The sequence below is a fragment of the Saccostrea cucullata genome, unplaced genomic scaffold, assembly GCF_032062105.1.
Source record: "Saccostrea cucullata isolate Sc308-1 unplaced genomic scaffold, CSIRO_AGI_Scuc_v1 ctg2085, whole genome shotgun sequence".
In the NCBI taxonomy this organism is placed as follows: domain Eukaryota; kingdom Metazoa; phylum Mollusca; class Bivalvia; order Ostreida; family Ostreidae; genus Saccostrea; species Saccostrea cuccullata.
In genome coordinates, this window is record NW_026918250.1 from 100,527 (window position 1) to 122,495 (window position 21,969).

Sequence of the window (21,969 nt, forward strand, 5' to 3'; positions counted from 1 at the left end):
ACACAGCCATCACAAACAGAAACATTCAGGAAAAATAATTCACAAAAAATCAAGTAAAACAATCACATGTACGTTTAGATCCAAGACAAAGGCATAGTTAACTAACTTGATCAAACATTAAGCGTTCTATAGTACAACTAAAACTCTATCGCGCTATATATACTTCACATCCCCTCCTGAGTATAGGAAATTCATTATACATGTAAGATCCTTAAGATCAGGAGTCAATAGTCATAACGGTCAGCAGAGGATGACATAAGAGGGGCGATTAATATACAGATAAGATTTATAGCATAAATTAATATAATTTATGAACATTTTTTTAATGAGGAGTGATGATAGGTAGTCCGGTGTGACCGTTGGGGCGAGCACAGTTGTTCCATCAAAAACACTTGGAACGTTAAGCCGCACGAGATATCGGTGCATTCGATTATAAGAACTCTTCAGACACTAGTGTCATTGTTGAGCATGCGCTATAGAGTATGTAATCGAATGCCTCGAGTCGAGCTCCAATGTTAACAAATATGGCTGATAACGTCGGATAAGTGTTTGCGGTCGATTACTTTTTTGAGGAAGAGGACATAGACGATGATATTGTCCCATATTTTTTGTTAACTTTATCAGAAGAGAGCGTGTCCCATCTATAAGAATATTCTACGAAGAAGTGTTACCAGATTTCTCTTCTCTTGACTTTAGTAAACATTTTAGACTAACAAGGCAAACGTTCACACGCTTATTCCAAGAGATTAGAACCAAATCTAGCCAAGGATATTCGGACACAGGGCAAACAGCCGATATTGACGGAGGAACGTGCCATGGTAGGACTGTGGTATTTATGTAATACAACTTCCATGAGAGAAGTTTCTTTACTGTTTGGAATTTCACAGTCCACAATTTTTGACTGTGTTCATGACTTTTGTGATGCATTATACTCAGTTCGGGATCGAGCTATATCTTGGCCAGGTCCCCAGCGTCAGCAAGAAATTTCTGATCACTTTGAGGCCGAATGTAAAATACCAGGAATCATAGGGATAATTGATGGCAGTCACATTACTCTTACAAACATTCCCAATGGAGAGCAAGACTACATCAACAGGAAAGGGTATCCCTTATTCCAGTTGTAACACAATGACTGTATAAATTATAAAGTTTAATTGATATATTAATTTGTACAGTACATTTATCTGTTTTAATATTGTGTTATGAATTATAATTGATACTATCAGTGTGTAGTGCGACAGACAATACTATCTTAATTACGAACTTGTTTACAAACTCTGGGAGGTAGAATACAATAACAGAGCGTCTTCATTTGACGGACAATTAGTTTTAACGATGTGTTGTTCTCAAGCATTAACACTTCCAATCAGACTTTGTGCAGAGCTGCAGCCATCTAATTAACTGAAGAATGTGCAAGATGCATATAATGTTAATGTAAACAGAGGACATTGCCATATCCTATAAGGAGATGGGAGACGGAGCTTCAGTGAGGGGCGGACAATATGAATATTAATGAAGTGACACTCTAACTAACTAATTGCTATTACCAAATATGTAAACCCTATGATGCAGCTTCTTGTACAAAAGGATGTGCGCACTAAGTATCAATAGCTTTTAACATCTTAGCTCCGAGACGGACTATAAGAGCTTTTACGATCCTAGCTCCGAAATGAATTGGGAGAGCTTTTACCATCCTAGCTCCGAGACGGACCATGAGAGCTTATACGAACTTAGCTCTGAGACCTATGTGATGCAATGACTATGTGAGCTTTCACCATCTTGGCTCCGAGATCTTTATAATTGAACTTTTTGATGTACCATTGTTTGTTTGATACCTTTGCTGTGACTTTGTAATAAAACTATAAACTTACAAAAGTCTTCTAATCCAAACACATTAGCTAATTGTGTTATATAGTTGCAAGTTATTGTAGACCATATGTTACTTATTACAGATAGCTTTGTTGGATGGCCAGGGTGTACCCACGATGCCCGAATTTACAGAAACTCGGATATCTTTAACGAGTTGGAAAATGGAATTTTAAATCCACACTTTTTCATAATTGGTAAGAAAATTTTAACTGAGTAAAATGTTTCAAAATTAAAGCACATTAATTAAGATTTCAACAAGGATACCTCTAGATCTTTGTTCTTTTTGTCAAACTTATTGGGGTTAACAAAGAAAATAGTAACTATATAAGTAGGTTAATATGCATGGTTTTCCTATTTTAATAAATTTTAATGTGTACATATACAAGAAACTTAATTTAGTTTTTCAAAACATTACAGGATATTCTGCCTACCCACTGAAGCCTTACCTGATGACCCCTTTCCGTGATAATGGAAGGTTAACTGCCCCCAGAGACATTATAATAGAAAGCTATCAACATCACGTCAGAATGTTGAAAGAGCCATTGGCCTACTAAAGTGTAGATTCAGAAGGCTCACGAGCCTACCCTGCTTGGATATAGAACGTGCTTGCAAAGTAATAAATGCATGCTGTGTTCTTCACAACATTTGCATTCTATCAAATGACTCTGTTAATGACATGCTGGATGACCTCCCTCCAAACAATAATGTCAACAACTATGGACCATTATATGGAAATGCACCCCTTGGTATAAACTTTTGCAATCAGATAGTTCAGTATCTACAAACATTGTAAAATCTAAATATTGTGCATAAGAGAAAAGACAATGATTAGAGACAAGATTGTATTTGAAAATGAAAGTTTAATAAAATTAGAAGTTAAACTAAATTTATAACCATGTATTGTTTTTAAAAAACAACTTTTTAAAGAAAATTGACAGGGCCTATTTGGCATATCACAAATGTAAATTAATCTTTAAAAAAGGAAAGAATTAAAGCATTAAATATCGTCAATCCATTTCTCTAATGAAGTGTTAACCATGTGATGGAATTTTAATGTGGAGACAAATACATTGTTCCCTATTTGTATATTGCTAGAGTCTGATTCTACATTTAAACATGTCTCTTTAAGCAAAGTGTCTGGCGTAAAACACTTTGTAGACATTTCACAAGAGAACTGAGATTCAGACGAAGCAGAGCAATATGAACAATATGAAAAGGGCGAATCAAAGCACTCTGTTGCTTTTGGTGATTGAAAAATAATCATATGCAAGTCCTTGTAGCAATCCTCAATGTTCTTGGTAAACTCATAAAATTCAACTAAGTTGTATCCAAATCTTTCAAATAATCTACAAAGACACAAAGATAGTAATTGTTTACAAATTCTTCACTATTAATTTTACTGATCATTTTTAGAAATTTTTGGTTGCAGACAATCGATTAACTTTCCCATAAGATTCATTTTTTTCCTCGTGTTGTTTTTTTTTTGAGACCTCCAACCTTTCTTTCCTGTATTCTTCTTGTCTTCTTGTGTACTCTTCCAAAGCAAGTAATGCAGACTGATTCTTATTCCTACTTTTGAGGGATTTCTTCGGTTGGACGAATTAGAATCTCTGGAGTCCTCTGCTTCAACATCTTCATCGTTATCTTTATTTTCTGTCTTGTTGTTTTGTTGCACTCTTGAAGACAGTGTAAATGCTGGCCTCGTACCACTTTTTTATTATACCCCCCGCAAACTATGTTTAGGGGGGGGGGGGTATATTGGAATCACCATGTCCGTCTGTCTGTCTGTAGACGAGACTTTGTCCAAACCATTACTCAGAAATTATTGGAGGGATTTGTCTGAAAATTTGTACACATATTATTCACCATATGAAGTTGTGCACCTGATATTTTCATCTTGATTAAATTATTATTTTGAATTTTACAGGTGTTTTTTCATTTCTCAGAAACTATTGCAAGGATTAATCTGAAAATTTGTAGACTTATTATTCACCATATAAAGGTGTGCACCTGGAATTTTCAACTCTTTTTGATTTTTTTTTTTTTTTTTGCATTTTACAGGTTTTATTTTTTATTTTAATTGACTTGTTCATTTTTGGGCTTATGTACAAGGTTAGAGATATGGAATCTAGAATATCTGTTCAAAAATACTACAGCTTAAAACTATTCATAAAAACTTAAAAAAAGAAACATCATTAAGTGTTAAAAACAGTTTTTACATTGCACAGAAGATAATGTAATTTCATTTGTCTCTTGGGAATTATGTCTGGACATGCTTCCAGTTAAAGATAAATTAATGAGTTTGGTGTTGGAAGTTGTTAAGGCATATGTCTTATCGAGTGTGTGTGTTATCTATCTCCAGGGAATAAGGCACAAGAATTAAAGATCTCTCTTCTCTTATTCTCTTAATTGTAATTTATTGTCTGTCAAAGCACTTCATTACTGGATGACCAGCTCTTTATTTTCAAAATGCATTTCAAATTGATATATCAAGATTAATTTGATTTTGAATGGTTTTTTTTTTTCAATAATCAGTTTGCATAGTGACATAACACATAATTGCAATATATTTTTTAAATGCAGTAATAAAAAAAATAAATTAAAAAAAATTTTAAAAATGTTACAATGGAATTACAATGTATTAGTATTGATGTTTCATTTGGTTGAACATTTGTTTCATTCATTAAGAAACATGATGAGCAATTCTATTTCACTGCAAATTTTTGTAAGTAAATTAAGAACACCTCTAGATCCATAAATTATTTTTGAATTGGCACCTTCTCTGAAAAACCTAGCGGGGGGTATTTGTCCCTATTGGACAGTTCTAGTTTCCATAGAGTTCAGAAAATTGTTTTAAAAAATGGCATGTATTTTTCTCTGATCCTGTCTGTGCATTATTGTCCACCGTTTTCTTGTATTCCCTTTTAAGCGCCTTCCACTTATTCATGCACTGTGTTGCTGATGCTGTAACACCAATAGCAGATAATTCCTTGGTAATGATTTCCCAAAGAGACTTGTGCACTTTGTTGCTGTTAAAGTCTTTCTCCATTCTACTTCTTATATCGAATAATGTTTTAGTGTCTTGTTTATTCCACATTTTTTGGTCCCTGATATTTTCATCTTGATGATTGGATTATTATTTTGAATTTTACAGGTGTTTTTTTTTTTTCATTTTTATTTTTTGGTTTTTTCTGGACCGTTTCTCAGAAACTATTGCAAGGATTAATCTGAAAATGTGTACACTTATTATTCACCATATAAATTGCCATAATTTCAATCTATGTAAAAAATGTAATGCAAAAAAAGATAAATGAAATGAGTATAAATTTCTTTCAAGATTAATTAAAGTTAAGCATAATCTTATGATTCTATACTGGTCACTTATACAATTTACAAATATAACAATAATTTTTAAATTATGTAAGTAAAAAATAATCAATACTTAAAAAATATTACTTCGCAAAATTAGCAACGAATTTTTCAAAAACCCTAATACTTTAAAAAAAAATGCCTGAAGAGTATCCCGATAGTATAGATATCGGCCTGATCTATAATGATAAGATCTATTTAAAACTTGTTCTGGTTAAATAAATTTAATTCAATCTTAATTTTCTGTATAGAAAATAAAAATGGTATCCAGTATCAATCACATAAAGCCCAAGATAATTGTGATTAAATATTCATGTTCAGTGTAATTCATTTATGTAGGTGTATAAGCTTTAATTCTTCCTTCAATAAATATTATTTCATAGATCAATTATTTCAAATCTATACGGGTACTGCTCATGTAAATGACCTTCGCATTGAAAGGATTCGTGGCATACTGCTCAGAAAAATATTCAGCTGCCTTTTATAGTTCCATTGTTTATTGGCAATCTCATTTCTGAGTTAGCCCAGCCCATTTAATTAATAAACCCCGCCCACTGGGACTGCTTTTTGGGACTGCTTTCTGGGACCGCTGGGACTGCTGGGACCGCTCTGGGACTGCTCTGGGACCGCTGTGGGACTGCTGCGGGACTGCTTTCGCAGTCCCAGAAAGCAGTCCTCGTAACTGCTCTGGGACTGCTTTGTGTCAGGTTGGGTCTGGTCGGTACTGTAATATCCGAGAAAACATTGTATACCTGTAAGATAGTAAAATACCTACACATTTATGTACAACTTTTTCGCTTTTACATATTTAAATTTAAGTAACTTACTTGACAATCTGTAATTAGATTCTTGAATCTTCACGTTGTCACGGTGGATCTTTTTTAGCTCCTCTGAGCCAAAGGCTCAAAGAGCTAATGCTATGGCCATTTGTGCGGTGTGCGTCGTGCGGTGTGCGTCGTGCGGTGTGCGTAAACTTTTTAGAATATGGGCCATAACTCAAGAACCCCTTGGCCAATCAGTTTCAAATTTGTCACAGGGTATCCTTGGCCCAAGGGCTACCATTTATACTAAGATAAGGGTTGGGGCCCTAAAACAAGGGGAGATAATCAGGAAAACAAAACCAAAAGTACTGGTTGCTAAAAAATCTTCTTCTCCAGAACCACCAGGCAGATTTTCACCAAACTTACATACAAGGATCAGGATATGTTGAAGATAAAAAATTGTTCAAGGCATGACCCTGGGGCAAAGGGCGTGGTCTCAAGGTCACTTTAAAGTTGACCTAAATTTATAATTAATGAAAAAGTCTATATTTTGCTTACTATAAGGACTAGAATCATCAAATCTTGTAAGTTGATACATCTTAGGACTTCACATCATGTTAACTCAAAAGTAGGTCACGATGACCTACTTTTTTAAATTTGCGGGTATTTGTTTTCAAATTGATTTGAAGGCATATTTTGGACACTTTAAGGCCTATGATCATCAAACTTAGTCAGTTGATGCATCTTGGGCCCTTGAACAACGTAAACTTAAAAGTAGGTCACTATGACCTACTTTTTGAACTTTATGACCTATCCTTTTTAAAACATTTAATCTCATTATTTCAGGCACTGAAAGGGTTAGAATCATCAAATTTTGTAAGTTGCTGCATCTTGAGACCTAAAACATATAAAGCAAAAGTAGGTCACTGTGACCTACTTTTAGAATTTTACAGGCATTTGTTTTCAAATTGTTTAAAAGGCATATTTTGATTACCTTCAAACCTACGATCATCAAACTTGGTCAGGCGATGCATCTTGGGACTCTGAAAAATGTCGACCAAAATGTAGGTCACGGTGACCTACTTTTGACATTTTATGGCTATATTTAAGTATCTTAAGTATTTATTGGCTTAGAATCATCAAACTTTGTGAGTTGATGCATCTTGAGTTTTCGGAGAGTGATGACCAAAAATTAAGTCAAAGTGACCTACTTTTGACATTTTATCGCTATATTTAAGTATCTCCGGTACTTATTGGCTTAAAATCATCAAACTTTGTGAGTTGATGCATCTTGGGTTTGCGGAGAATGTTGACCAAAAAGTAGGTCACAGTGACCTACTTTCGACATTTTATTGGTATATTTAAGTATCTCTGGTACTTACTGGCTTAGAATGATCAAACCTTGTCAGTTGATGCATCTTGGGTTTTCGGAGAGTGATGACCAAAAATTAGGTCAAAGTGACCTACTTTTGTCATTTTATGGCTATATTTAAGTATCCCCGGTACTTATTGGCTTAGAATCATCAAAAATTGTCAGTTGGTGCATCTTGAGTTTTTAGAGAATGTCGACCAAAAAGTAGGTCAAAGTGACCTACTTTTGACATTTTATGGCTATATTTATGTATTTCTAGTACTTATTGGTTTAGAATCCTCATACTTTGTCAGTTGATGCATCTTGGGTTTTCGGAGAATTTCGTCCAAAAAGTAGGTCATGGTGACCTACTTTTGAATATTACAGGTATTTATTGGCTTAGAATTATCAAACTTGGTCAGCAGATGCATCTTGGGACTCTAAAAAATGTCAACCAAAATGTAGGTCACGATGACCTACATTTTATGGCTATATTTAAGTACCTGGTTTTTCCGCTACTTATTGGCTTAGAATCATCAAACTATGTCAGTTGATGAATCTTGGGTTTTTCGGAGAATGTTGCCCATAAAGTAGGTCATGGTGACATTTTATGGCTATATTTAAGTATCTTATGTATTTATCAGCTTAGAATTATAAAACTCTGTCTGTATATGCATTTTGTGTTTTCCAAGAATGAAGACTAAAAAGTAGTCCTAATTGGCTAAGAATCATCAAAGTTTGTCAGGTGATGCAACCTGGGTTCGAATACTTAGGGTTAGAGGCTTCAAATACAAGTGATAGGTTGTATAATTTATCAGAAGAGCGATTCAAGGCCCTTGGGCCTCTTGTTGTTATATGTTGCTCCAAACTTTTCCATCCCCGACCCGTATAACTGATCTGTTTATTGCATACCTCGCATTAAGCTATCCCTTTCAGATTTACTTTACGGATATATTTTGATGTTGGTTCATTATTGACGACCTTTTCTAAACATTCCCACTTCCAACTATTTCGGAGGCCCTTGTCAATGGCCTGAACGTCTGATTGATCTCGTTGAACCACATGGCCAGACATAGTGTAAATTATCTCGGTCGTTATAAAAACGGACTTCTGATTGGAGAAAATGAATAATTCAACCAATGAATAAGCCGAACACATAAAGAAATAAAGGAAGTATTTTGAAGAAAGTAAAAGTCAAACTAGTTACGGAAAAAATCCGAATTACTTTAAAAGCGGATTTGAAAAATTAGAGCGGAAATTATAAATCCGGATAGCGGATTTCCGCTTCAAAGCGGAAAAAAATCATGTCTGTTAAATTAACTTCACGGGTAACAGTTAATATGACTTCCCTAAATACATGTACTATGATAAGAACACTTACTGGTATTTATCTATTTGGGGATACCATAATCAAAGAAAATCAACAAGAGAAACTATCTTATTAAATTGAATAAGGTGGTGCATATCTACAAAGTAATTTATTCATTTACAAAATCGTCTAATATTTACAAAAGTTTTTATTCATATACAAATTGAAACAGGTAATATAAACATACAAAGCACTTATTGTTCCATTAGTTCAAGCAAAGTTGTGATATTTTGTTCATCATCCAAGTCTCTTTTTTCAGGACACAGCTCAATATCCAAAACTTTGGTATCGATCCCGTTGTTTAGGACTTTTCTTTTGCAATAGATGTAGGAAAATCCACACCTTTCTTGCTCATAGGTAAAGATGGTGTTGTTACGGGCACGCAAACCTTTGTTGAAGCCAATGGCGGACTTGCGACTTTTTAAATGTGTAAAGTGGCGCATTCACAGATCGCTTGGTTATTCCCTTACAGCTGAATTTTACGTTGTGGTATGTTCTGGGACGAAAGGAATTCAGTTGCTTTGTTTTCCTGTTACAGGCTTTTCTAAAAAGTTGGTAAGCTTTCTGTTGAATCCGCGGATCCCGAACGTTTCTTTGGCTTATCATATATGTCTTTGACCAAAGCCCTATCATTTCGTCAACAGTCTATTCCAGTCTGAATAATCCCGGGGTTTACTTGTCGTGTTTTTTTTTTGAGTTTCTGGCAGCATTCTCGGGGAAACCAGTGCACAAGATGGCCTGCCTCTATTTCTGTGTCCGTACAATAATCCATTAATCTATGGCTGAATTCACCTGGGAGTTCTGGTTTAACGATGGACTCCAGGTTACGCCCAGATATGGTCATATAAGCACTATCAATTTCCATTTCTCAGTAGGAAAAGTCGCTGCTCTCCACAAACTTGTCAACAAAGTCATAAAAAATTGCAACATCCGTAATTTGGCATTAACCAAGTTGTACAGGGAGGACATAAGAAATTCTACTTTTCGTTATTTTTATTTCGAAAACATGGTGTTCTAGATCTGTCAAATTAATGAATTTTGAATCATGCACTTCTATGGTGGCTTCTTCAATTCCTTTCACATATTTAATTTCCCGATGTTTAGACTGATCCATAGCTAAAATTACCTCTAGCTTTGACGTACCGGCTAAAATTACCATAGATGGATCCCTATCTCCAAGGCGACGGTCGTTGGTCACTTCGTGCACAAAGTCTCGAAAGCATCTACTTGGGGTATATTCAATCACCTGGTAAATGCGGGTTACATCCAATCTGTGGTTGAGATACCATTTCAAGAGTGGTGTAACAAGAAGAATTTTTCTAGCACGTAAGCCACCTACGAGAAGTCGACGAGGATTTTCAATTAGATTGTTTTCACGTGCGTGATTCTGCATTTGAGAACCAATGGCGTCGAAGGGAATGTCTGTAGTGCAAAATATGGGTGTTATCTCCTGAAAATATTCGTATGGAGTTAAACTTTTTTGCATGTGATCCGGCCACTGGTCAGGAATTTTAATGTCCACTTCAACCATTCCTAAAGGGTTTCATCCAGAACGCCTTGTAATATCTGATTTTCGGTCACACATCCCTTGTATTTTTTGTAAAACTGGTGTTTTGTCAGTAATTATTTTCTTTAAACAGGCACTTTGTTGCTTGAACACATTGTACTCGCACTCCCATATTTCCTTCACGTGTAACCGGTAGTCCGGTAAAGATGAATGAGTCCGTTGTGGAAAGTTGATAGGATTTATTCAATTAATGGTTCATGAATACCCTGTGAATAAAATAGTCAAATTAATAACAAAATAAAATGAAATACTCATATCGTAATCTTTAGCCAAGAATCACTTTACTTTACATTTTCTTGCAGCTGTTTACAAGTAACTATCATAAAATCATTTTACTTCTTAATTGTGAAAATAGTTATTTCTGATAATCTTTGATAAAATAGATAATGAATCAGAACATTTTCTACATTGTGCATCATTCCGAGTATTTCCAACATCAAAGATAGTTTCCAGTTTCCTCTAGACTTGTCAGACCCTGGTGATGCATCATCAGAAGGGCCCTCATTCACATTGACCAGTGGATTTTCAAGGGGAATTAGAATGCTTCCAGCCATCCTTCTCAGTACTTGATGCAGGACGGATGTAAATACATGAATAATTAGTGTCAAACGACCTAACTGATCCATGTATTTAGATCCAATAGGACTCCTAATGGATTCCATGTCTTCTGCACTATCCTAATCATCGCTGCTTTCCACAACCATGGCCGAGGACTGTCCCAACACGTCGAGCGTACTTTTTCCTCTATCTCATTTAAATACTCCTGTGCTTCAGGAGAAAATCTGTATACTCTAGGAAAATCTCCTTCATGTTCACGTAATATCTCCTGATACACAGGATTTAATGAGTGCAACAAATACTGAGATCTGAATTCCTCATGGGCTGCCTTATCTTCCTGATGCAATTGTTGCATATAATCATGAATAAAAATAAAGACACTCACTGTGAGGCTTATAACAAGGCAAATTAATTGTTAAGATTAATTTTCCTCTACGTCTCTTTTCTTTTTGTGCTTGCCATAAATGAATTTTATTCGATAAAAGAATGCTGTTAATTTTCTCACCATTTTTGTTAACCAATTAGATACAAGTATCAAAAAGATATCTTCAGTATTAAACACAATTTATTCATTTCTGTTCATTTCCGTACTCTAATAATAATAAATAATCTAAACCCAATTAGAAACTGAAGAATGCAGTGTCGCCATTACAGGTACCTGCTTAATTTATAAACTACAGTTTAACCTCCAGAGTAGATATATCATGGCAACATCCAAAATAAAAATCTTTCAAACAAGCTGCCACTGTTCTCTTTCATTTCATAGATGATCTCAGCCATGCAATATGGCTGAGTGAATCCTCTAACATAAGGCCAGACTTTGAAATTTCAACATCTGCCTTGCTGGCATAAGCCACACTATGTCCCCTCCCCCACCCCCCCCCCTCCCAATAGGGTGAGGAGTAGCTGTCGTTCACCTGTCTTACAATAATGAGAAAAAATCTATATATTCAAGAATTTCACCGTTTATAAAATAGTAAAATATATACAATAATTGCTGTAATACAAAATGAAAGTAGCAAACAAAGTGGATAAGATGCCCTTGTGGTTCAAACTAACTAAAATGACAAGAATTATGTGTAGAAAAGCAGAACTATTCTGTAAAGTATACATCACAATCCAATCAACTGCGTTTCATTATTACTGATTTAAACAAGAATCAATTTCTGACGCGGAAATAAAAATGAAACACAGTTTAACGGTCATTATCCTCTGCACACTCATTTGCAATTTTTATAAAACTTTTATGAATTCCCAAAGCAAATGTATATTCAGTATAATTTACCAACAACTATAGCAAGACTTGCAGGGCAAAATTGGACAAAAAGGTACTTAACAAATTTATAAACGAACAATGGACATTTGTGTCATTAAGACTTATTTCCCCTTATAGCAATGTACCTTAAAGACAAAAACTTCACGTATATTATATAGCAATATTTAATTACATATTCACAAAAAGAAACTGTTAAGAATCTACATGTGAATTGACTGTGTTCGTCGTATTTTATTTTCATGTGGGCTATCTGGGACTCGTATTTGGAATGAACATTTTTATTTTATTCCTATAATCAAGATTGTGTGTCTACTGCATCAAGCCAACACTAAAGAATCAATTTATACAAACATGACACTCTGATATTAAAATTCATCTAAAATTATTGTCAGAAACTTTATGAAACTTAACTATTTAAGTGTTGAAAATGACTTAAATATTGAGAAAAAGACATGTCAAATTCTACACTCCAATCGCACCTCTACCAGTGGAGCTGGGAAGATGAGCATGATACTATTACTTAAAAGACTATGTACACTTTGTAATAGCAATGATCATGTAAATGTACTACTGATCTTGTAATTTTATATTTTACATCAGATACGCCCCTATTTAAAAAAATTTCCTACCAGATGAATCCGCCTGGCTGCGCCTCGGCATGGAACTAAGAAATTGGCTAACTTAATCAGCACAAATGATCCCTCTTCCTCCGAGGTCTTTCTGCACTTTCAGAAGAGCTGTCTTTGAGCACTCAGAGACGTGAATAGGCTTTCCCGACTCCTGTGATATAGTTTCTAGGGGGCTGCCCATTGCAAAATCAAAGGTAGGAGACTTTCCACTCCCTGGGTTTGCAACACCTATCAAAAGAAAAAAAATTATCTGAGCTTCTGTTTGGATATCAAGAAAATCAACTTAGCAGAAGTCTGCATTATATACGTTTTTTCTTAGAATCAAAAGTTAATATTGCCGCGCTTAAACCCATCCTTCAAATGTCCATATATAGGCTTACATTTAAAACTCAAATGACATTGGGATGTATTTAAAAATTAAATTAATATGTATTTAAAATTAATCATTCATCTTTATCTTTTTTTAATATAGAATTCATTTGTTATGTTCGATCGATCTAAGGTTTATGTTAGCTAATTGAGAGTTTATATCATTGGAATTTTGAATTTATACTTTCACAGTTGTTGTTTTTCCAAAGAAGAGGGATGTGTTTTTGTTTCAGCCTTGGTTCAAAAACTTTGGTTTTCAGAATTGGAAATATTTTATCTGTTAGGTAAGCCCCACATGAACTTGCGAATTCCTCTAAAATGTCTTGTTACCTTTCCAAATAAGAAACCCTCTTTTCTACACTGAGTAGACCAGTTTTTGAAAAAAAAGTGATTGGGTGACAGTGTTTCTTGTTTTTTCAGGAACATTACTATTCAATAGATTTCTTTGAGCATTTTCCTGCAAATGCCGAACACAGAGAATATGCTCCGAATTTGGGAAACATGTTTTTATTGCATTGATGAGTGCAGTTTCCTCATCTGTGCCATAAATAATTTTTCACAGTATAAATGAAAACCTAAGGCGGACCTAATTTTTGACAAAAAATCACAATACATGTATGTGGCATAAGAGCCATCCCAATGCAATAAGACTAGACCATAGAAATTGGAGAAATACCCTGTCCCTTGGGCACTAATTTTGGATTTTGAAATATGTGACATAACAGGCCCCTAAATTAAATGTCCTATCTATCCCTATAATTGATCTATTCTGCATGCAAGATCTAAGATCAAGCATTTGTTCCTCAGAATAGCAGATGACATTCGGAGGTTTGTTGTCATTATTTGCAATAATTTACTCAATGAAATCATTTGATTGAAGTTGGGAAATAAGAATTTGAATGGCATCAGCAGTATTTTGTTGGGATGAATGTTTTGGATTTGTTTTTGTCAAAAAGGTATTTTGCATTTCGGATGACTTTAATGTCAGTAGGGTTTTCGGGATCAACTTTGTTGACAATGCCAATGATATGAATAGGCTTTTTGCCATTTTTTTGATACCCTCCTCAATCACCTGCCTCTGAGGAAGTGTAGTGCGAGTGTAGGGTTGGGCTTCTAGATCCGTGCATGTTCGATATTGCTGGCTTTGTTCGAATTAACAACGTTTGAATGCATGTATATTCAAATTCAAATAATTTAATTTTAGTTGTTACACGTCTTTTGATTGTCTAAACGATTTTATCCATTTTGTATAACTTCACTTACCTAGGTATATGTCACAATGAGTGAAGTGAAAAGAGTATGACTCTGTTTGACGTTAAATTTTAAAATATGCAATATTTGTAGCCTATTTCCAAAGGAAAATATCGAAAAAATGTCTCAATGTCTACATTGAAATTAAATTAAAAGGAATGAAGCTTATTTTATCATATGTTATACAATATAACATAACCTGGGGTAGTTTACGCTTTTTTAGGAACGGCTTAATCTTAAACTAACCTAAGTTATTTTGTATCGTAGAGCAAAAGTTGAAATAAGCTTCATTCCTTAATTGTTTCTTAAAAACTTACCACTTTATACCTTTCCAAGAGAAGTAGTAACATGAAAATGGGTTCTTTTTCGCTTCTTCCTCTGTCCTGTTTCTTCCTCTGTAATTCTCTCACCATCAATTTCCAAAAGAAAGGATCTCTTTGGAAAATCTTTGGTGGCAAACAAACCAGTTCCTTTACTATAAATTTGGTTTCTATATAATTATGTACAGTGATAATACATTGATTTTCATTAGTATCATGATGAAATTCATTAAAGAAATTTTAGTGAGTAGCTATATTTTGTGTTGGGACATTTTAAATTAAGTTCTTAAGAGGTGTGTTAGGGGGTGGGGTTGTTATCTTTTAATGAACTCAGTGATTAATCATCATAGTACCTCTATTGTCCAGCCCTTCCTCACAATAAAATGCTGCCTCCTCTGTTGGGCTCATTCTGCGTTTCTAAAGGATTATTTCACAATAAAGGATTGTGTTACATATATAAATATTTTTTTAATCCTTAGGAATTGAAAGTTAATAGATTTTAACAACAAGGGCTTTAATACACTGAAAATCACTTTTCATTCGCAAGAACTTATTTAAGCGTAATTATGTGATGATCGAGAAATTTCACTTTCGCGTATAATAGAATTCTGTTAGATTATATATAGAACAATGACCACAAATCGTGGACATTTTGTCCTTGTAATGAAGAGTCAATGACTATCACTTGAAAATACTGTGTCGTGAAAATTAAATGATCTACAGTAAGATCAATTTACTCTATTGTCACAATCATGATTATAGCCACTGCTGACTAAAAAACATTTTAATGGATGATACAAATTCTGTTTTTTAAGGTCTTCTGTTTCCAACGGAAGACCTTATTGTTTTCGTTCGGTTTCTTTTCCCTTATTATTATTATTTTTTTTTTCTTACCGATTTTTGTGCAAGCGAGTTCTAGGAAACGGCTTGGTCGAATACACGAAACTTTCAGATCTGATAGATATTGGTCTGAACCTTAACGTAAATTTTTTATAAGTTCGTCGTCACTTCCGGTCGTGAGATATGGACGATTTACTGATTTTAAAAGGGTCAGCTTGTCCGGGCAATCACTAACCAGAAGTCTCTGCCGAGACTGAAGCTCTACTGGTTTGTACTTAAAGCAAAGGAAGAGAAAAGTACTTAAACACTTTGAGATTGAAAGTTTTCATTTTTTAAACGCAAATACACCTTGAACTCAAGAGCGCTAATGCGCTCCTCCAGATCATCGAATCTGTGGTGATCAAACGACTTCCACGGAATAGTGTTCTAAAAAATAATAACACATGTGAGAGTTTGTTCTTTGCTGTTTTAAACGTATATTCTTATTGTTCTTCACAAATGCGTCAATAATATTATTTCGGGGGAAGTGAAAACTTGTATACTGAGTGTATAAAGATTGATAATATTTTATGTATCGTGTCACGGGACCTCTGTTTATACGGTCTCGCAGCATTGTTAAGGCTTGAATAAGGGGGCGGGGCCTAATTTATACGGGAAAAGTTTACTATGACGTCAGACAAAAATATGACATTTATGTAGTTCTCATTATACGTGTAAATGAAATAATCCGCAACGCTGAACAGTATTAGCATAATAAACAACATTATAACTTATCAATGCATTAAAAAAAGTTGCTAGTTAAATCCCATGTAGCTTGTTGTAGACAAAGCACTCGTCGCGATGAACTTGTAAACATGACGTCATACTGGTAAAAATGACGTTCTTCATGTGCTGTGAGAGGCAAATTGAAAAATTCTTTACCAACGAAAAATGTGTTTTATTATTAAACAGAATATTATTCACAGATTTTAAATAGTCGATTAATACCAAGATATAGCCTTTGTTTAGTGCGATTGTTGATTAACTACAAAGAGAATGTATTTTATTAATTAGGTCGTGTTTTATGTACAGGTTACGTATATTTTACATCGAGATGCCTCATAAAATCGTACTTTCGCAAGGGCATACACTGCATAGATCTGAACCGTTTTTTTAAATATAGGTAAAGGATATATTCCTTAACTTGAAAAGTGCTGCTGCTTTCTTTAAATCGAGGCCGTGATTTTATAAGTGCACAAAATATTTGGTAAAGTTCTAACATATTTCGACATTGGCCTATTTACGTAAACATTCAAGTATTAAAACGCGAATTCTATTCAAAGCAGCAGCACTTTTCAGAAACTACAAAGTATACAGAAACAATTAATAGCTTGAATTTTTAATTTCAATAAGGGTATGCCCTTGCGATATTGAAATTTGTTATTGACCTACATTCCGTGTACCTGCTATGCGTTTATCACGTGACTGTCCATCGATGGGAGAAAACTCGACACAGTACAGAGTATGTTATATCATGCTATTTCCATAAGTATTTAAGTTCTGTGATAATAGAATTGCTGAATAAAAATAAATTCAATTTTAAAAATATCCCGTTTTTTGCACTTTTATTTTCCGTTGATTTCTCATAGTAAGCCTTAACAGTGCTGCACTCATCTGAAGGACCGGTCTCCACGTGCCACATTGGGATTCGAACCGGCGTCGTAAGAATTGACTCCTTAGAGAGAGGCAAACTTTTAACAAGGAAGGGACTTATAAATTAATCGTTATTAAAACTCCCAATGCACCCTAAATCATTGTAATTAAACACTCGCGAGGATCTTCTCTTCAATTTTGTATCTAATGATTGGCTTCGATACTGACCAGTCTTCATGAAAATGTGTTGATGAGATTTAATATATAACAATATTGAGTTTAAAGTTTGACTAAATCTGATAAAAGTTTAAAAAACAATGTTAATCTCAGCAGGGTTTCTAATGTGTACTCACTCCCTACATGTAATGAGACATTTGTATATGGGTAGTCCACTTGATCCGCGTGCTTAATTAAATGGATCACGCAGTTCTTAACTAAGATTGAATATGTACATGGAGTGAATTTGCATAGAAGGACGAGTATTTCTGACAATTATGTCTAGGTGAAAAAAAAGATACTGGAATAAACTATAATAAATTTGCTACCGAAGTAGATATTGCACGAAAACATGTTTCGCCTTACCCATTTGTATATTACGTACTCAAAGCACTGATCAATAACGAACTTTCCGAAGTAAATGCTCAGGAAATATTGATGAATACAATTCATCAAGTTTTGTGAAAGACTATTAAAAAAGTTTAATCGGGGCACTTTTTTATGAGCATTAACACAAAATGAAACTTGCCTTTTATGATACGATTGAATTTTTGTATCGGTTGATATCCGAAAATACAAAGGAAAATGTGGATAAGTCAATAAAAATAATTCAATAAATAAAACAAATTTATTGAATTTCATTACTAGTCATCAAACTTCAAATCATATTATACAAAAGAAAGTATTTGAAATAATTGTTTTATTAAAACTACTCATATTCTTTGATTTTTTATTTTCAGAAATGACAGAAATATGTGACCTAAGAATTTAATGTTCTTAAGTTTCAGGTTTACGACAAAATAATTTTGACATCAGAATTCAAGCTTAACATTCATCTTTAATCGTTAATCAATATATATCAAATTAAATAATCAAAATTTAAAACAAAGCTACAAAAATGTTTCTACAAAATGCGACTACATTTTTCTTAAAAGAACAAATGTTGTAACAAAGAAAAAAATCGTAAATTAAAATAACAAACAAATTAAATAATTATAATTTAAAACAAAGCTAGAAATTCTTTTCTAAAAAATGCAACTACATTTTACTTAAAAAGAACAAATGTTGTAACCAAAAGAAAAAAAAAACTTACAAACATTAGTTAAACAAGACACTTATGTGTTTAAAATACACCTGATGTGAATGTGAGACTCGCTATATAAAGTTTCGGGTTTACGACAAAATAATTTTGATATCAGAATTCAAGCTTAACATTCATCATAAATCAAAATAACAAACAAATTAAATAATCAAAATTGAAAACAAAGCTATAAAAAAACTATTATCATTTTACCAATTTTTTTTTTTTTTTTTTTACAAAATGCGACATTTTACTAAAAAAAAAAAGGACAAATGTTGTACCAGAGAAAAAAAATCTAACAAACAAATTAAATAATCAAAATTTGAAAAAAAAAGCTAGAAAAAGTTTCTACAAAATGTGCCTACCTTTTTCTTAAAGGAACAAATGTTCTAACAAAGAAAAAAAATCGTAAATTAAAATAACAAACAAACAAGCAAATTCAAAGAGTTGTGGTCCCCCGCTTTCGGTGTCTTTGTGGGTGAGATGTTATCTTTGATGACATATTGTGTGTAATATGAACATCCTATCATATGTTATTTACTAGTATTTAGAAAGTAACACTGGAGTTGATTTTATTTAAGGATGAAAACCCTTATCCTGACCGTTAAAAAGTAACGGCCAACTAAGAAGTTTTTTAAAAGTAGGTCAACTCCAAGGTCAAGATCCAAGGGTCAAAATTGTTGATATCCAAATGAATATAATTTTTTTCACAAGGATTACATATGTGAAGTATGAAAGCCCTAGCCCTCACCCTTCAAAAGTAATGGTCAAGGTTAAAGTTTTTTCATAAGTACGTAAATCTCAAAGGTCAAGGTCAAGGTTGTTTGAATCCAATGAAATGTCTTGCAACAAGGAATACATATGTGAAATATAAAAGTTCTAGCATCTACTGTTTAAAAGTTGTGACCAAGGTTAAAGTTTTTTGAAGTAATAGTTAGATCATGTTAAGTAAAATTTTAGTGGTTAAGAAGGGGCGGAGGGAGCGAAGCGACCGAGCCCCCTTCTTAACCACTAAAATTTTACTTAATAATGATCTAACTTACTTAGAACCTATCACGCTTTTTCATTGGCTAATTAGTCAGCCCGCGGAGATACTGCGCCAAAATACGGGTCAGAGGTCAGTTGGAAAACAATTAGACCTAAAATGGAAGGTTCTGATGACGAGAGCGACATTTTTAAAGATGTAGACTTTTTACTCTGTTATTTTTTACCGGATGATGATGCAAATGGTGTTTTATCGCAAAGCCTTTTGAACATTCCCACTCAGCAGCTTTTCAAGGTAGAAAATGAGACCGATCATGCAAGATTTGCATCACCAGTGTCGGGAGCGGATCTCAAAATTAAGCAAGCTGCCGGGATTCCGAAAAAGACTCGTCAAGCAAATAATTGGGCAGTCCGTTTATGGACAGATTGGGCTAGATTCAGAAATACAAGACCCGAGACACATATGGAAGGTGGTGTTATTTCTGAGAATATATGCTGTCTTTCAAATGAAGCTTTGAACTTTTGGATGCAACGATTCATAATAGAAATTCGCAGAAAGGATGGAACGGCTTACCCCCCTAATACGTTAACTCAGATTGTAGCTGCATTACAGCGGTATTTAAGGAGTAATTGTTATGACAGACAATTTAATTTTTTTAAAGACGACGATCTTGTTTTTCGGGATTTTAGAAAAACTCTGGATTCACATATGAAAAGCCTGACTAGTCAAGGTATCGGTGTAAATAAGAAGAGGTGTGATCCCGTCACAGAAAAAGATGAAATGAGGATGTGGGAGACAGGAGTATTTTCCTTAGAAACCGCGTCAAGATTGAGTAATGCAATTTTTTTCTATAACGGTAAATGTTTCGCATTCCGTGGAATGAGTGATCATAAACAATGTGACGCAGACCAGTTTGAAATCGGATTCGATCATGAAAATTCTCGTAAGTACGTTAAATATACTCCAAGGGTAACAAAAAATGTGCAGGGTGGCTTAAAGCATCGGAGAATTGAATCTGTGGTTCTTTCTATGCCAAAATGACCTGAAGTTCTTTGTTTGTGTAATTGATCAAAGATTTTGCCTTGTAAAATTTGGGGCACCACTAGCTGTTTTTGTTCACCACTAAATCTGACTGGACGTTTCGGTTTTCTGTAGAGCAACCCTTCGTCAATAACAAGAGAATCCCACTGACACAAAAGAACTCTAGAATCTGGATGAAAACCTTGAATTTGGGTCTTTGATGGTTTTTCTGATGAATTTTTCAATAACTCTATAATAGGCTGAATGACAACGTCACCCTCTTGAAAAATCTGAAGTTCTTCCCTAGACCAAGAGTCAAGCCAATTAGGAACAATTGGACTACAATGGTTGGAACATTATTGTTGACAACTTACACGAACGATCACGTTATACGAACGATTCCGCAAGATTAACGCCGCAACTTTGTTAAGGACGCCCATGAATTAATATATGAAATAAAAGCATTAAAAACCATTCAAATTTTGACATATGATACAGACCCATCCCATAATAACAATCAAAAAACATTAGCACCGTTATGTTACTATAGACCTCTCATACATTTCTGACTTGAATGTAGTCGCGTCATCAGCTGAGTGTCACGTGATAGGATAAAAATAGATAACCTTAACATGACTGTATTAATCGCAAAAGTTCAAGGATATACTGACCATATTGTAAATTGATGTTCATATATTATCAAAGATAATAAGTTTCTTAATCTGAAAAGTGCTGGGAGCAAATATAACACGTCCCGTAACATACAGAATTGATGCATTGAATAGTCAAGATTTAGTGATTTCACGCACACCAACCTACATCTGGGTCAAGAAACGGTACTTATTTTCAAGACACAACTTGCTCCCAGCACTTTTCAAGCACAATAATGTTCAGATTAAATATTAAAGGAAGCCTCAACCCTAAAAAATGACAGGATATCTTTGGACTTTTACGTTTTCGACAGCAGTGTTTATTTTTCATGTAGCCGAACTCAATTAAAACGCACTGAAGATCAGGATCAAGGGCAGATAATCCCTGTGTCAATTTTGAGAGGCACGGTAAATTTGAAAACGTTAAATATGCGTTCATGGCGTACTTCTTTTGATATTTGTACTTGTTTATCAAAAAAATCTTTTTTAGATTTTAGAAAGTGTTTTTATTTTTTGTTCAATTTGGTTGTTTTCAACATCATGAGGGGTTAATAATACTACTTCAAACATGCATCATAGGCCCAAGGAAAACGAATTCGTTTTACAAACCATACAGCACAACCAAGACTGTGTCCCATATTTTCTGTGCATAGTAGTAATTATAATGAATTATATATTTTATTTTCAATATTTGCAACATTTATAGAGGGGTTCTATGCCTCTTTCAGTGTAAAGGCCCTGACACTGCATAAACCTAGCGAATCCAGCAGGCTGATGAGCAACAATAAGGCATTTGAACAAATACTCAGTAATTAATTGTAAAAAAATATATATATATAATTCAGACAAAGAAATA

The 21,969-nt window shown here is 34.1% G+C and overlaps 1 protein-coding gene and 1 pseudogene across 1 annotated transcript; one reads left to right on the forward strand and one right to left on the reverse strand.

The window, feature by feature from the left end:
- Window positions 1-10,618: 10,618 nt before the first annotated feature.
- On the reverse strand, window positions 10,619-15,097 carry LOC134260476 (uncharacterized; annotated as a pseudogene).
- A 4,505-nt stretch (window positions 15,098-19,602) lies between these two features.
- LOC134260486 (uncharacterized) lies at window positions 19,603-20,484 on the forward strand. The gene has a single exon (XM_062743038.1). The coding sequence runs from the start codon at window positions 19,603-19,605 to the stop codon at window positions 20,482-20,484; it is 882 nt and encodes a 293-aa protein (XP_062599022.1).
- Window positions 20,485-21,969: the final 1,485 nt, after the last annotated feature.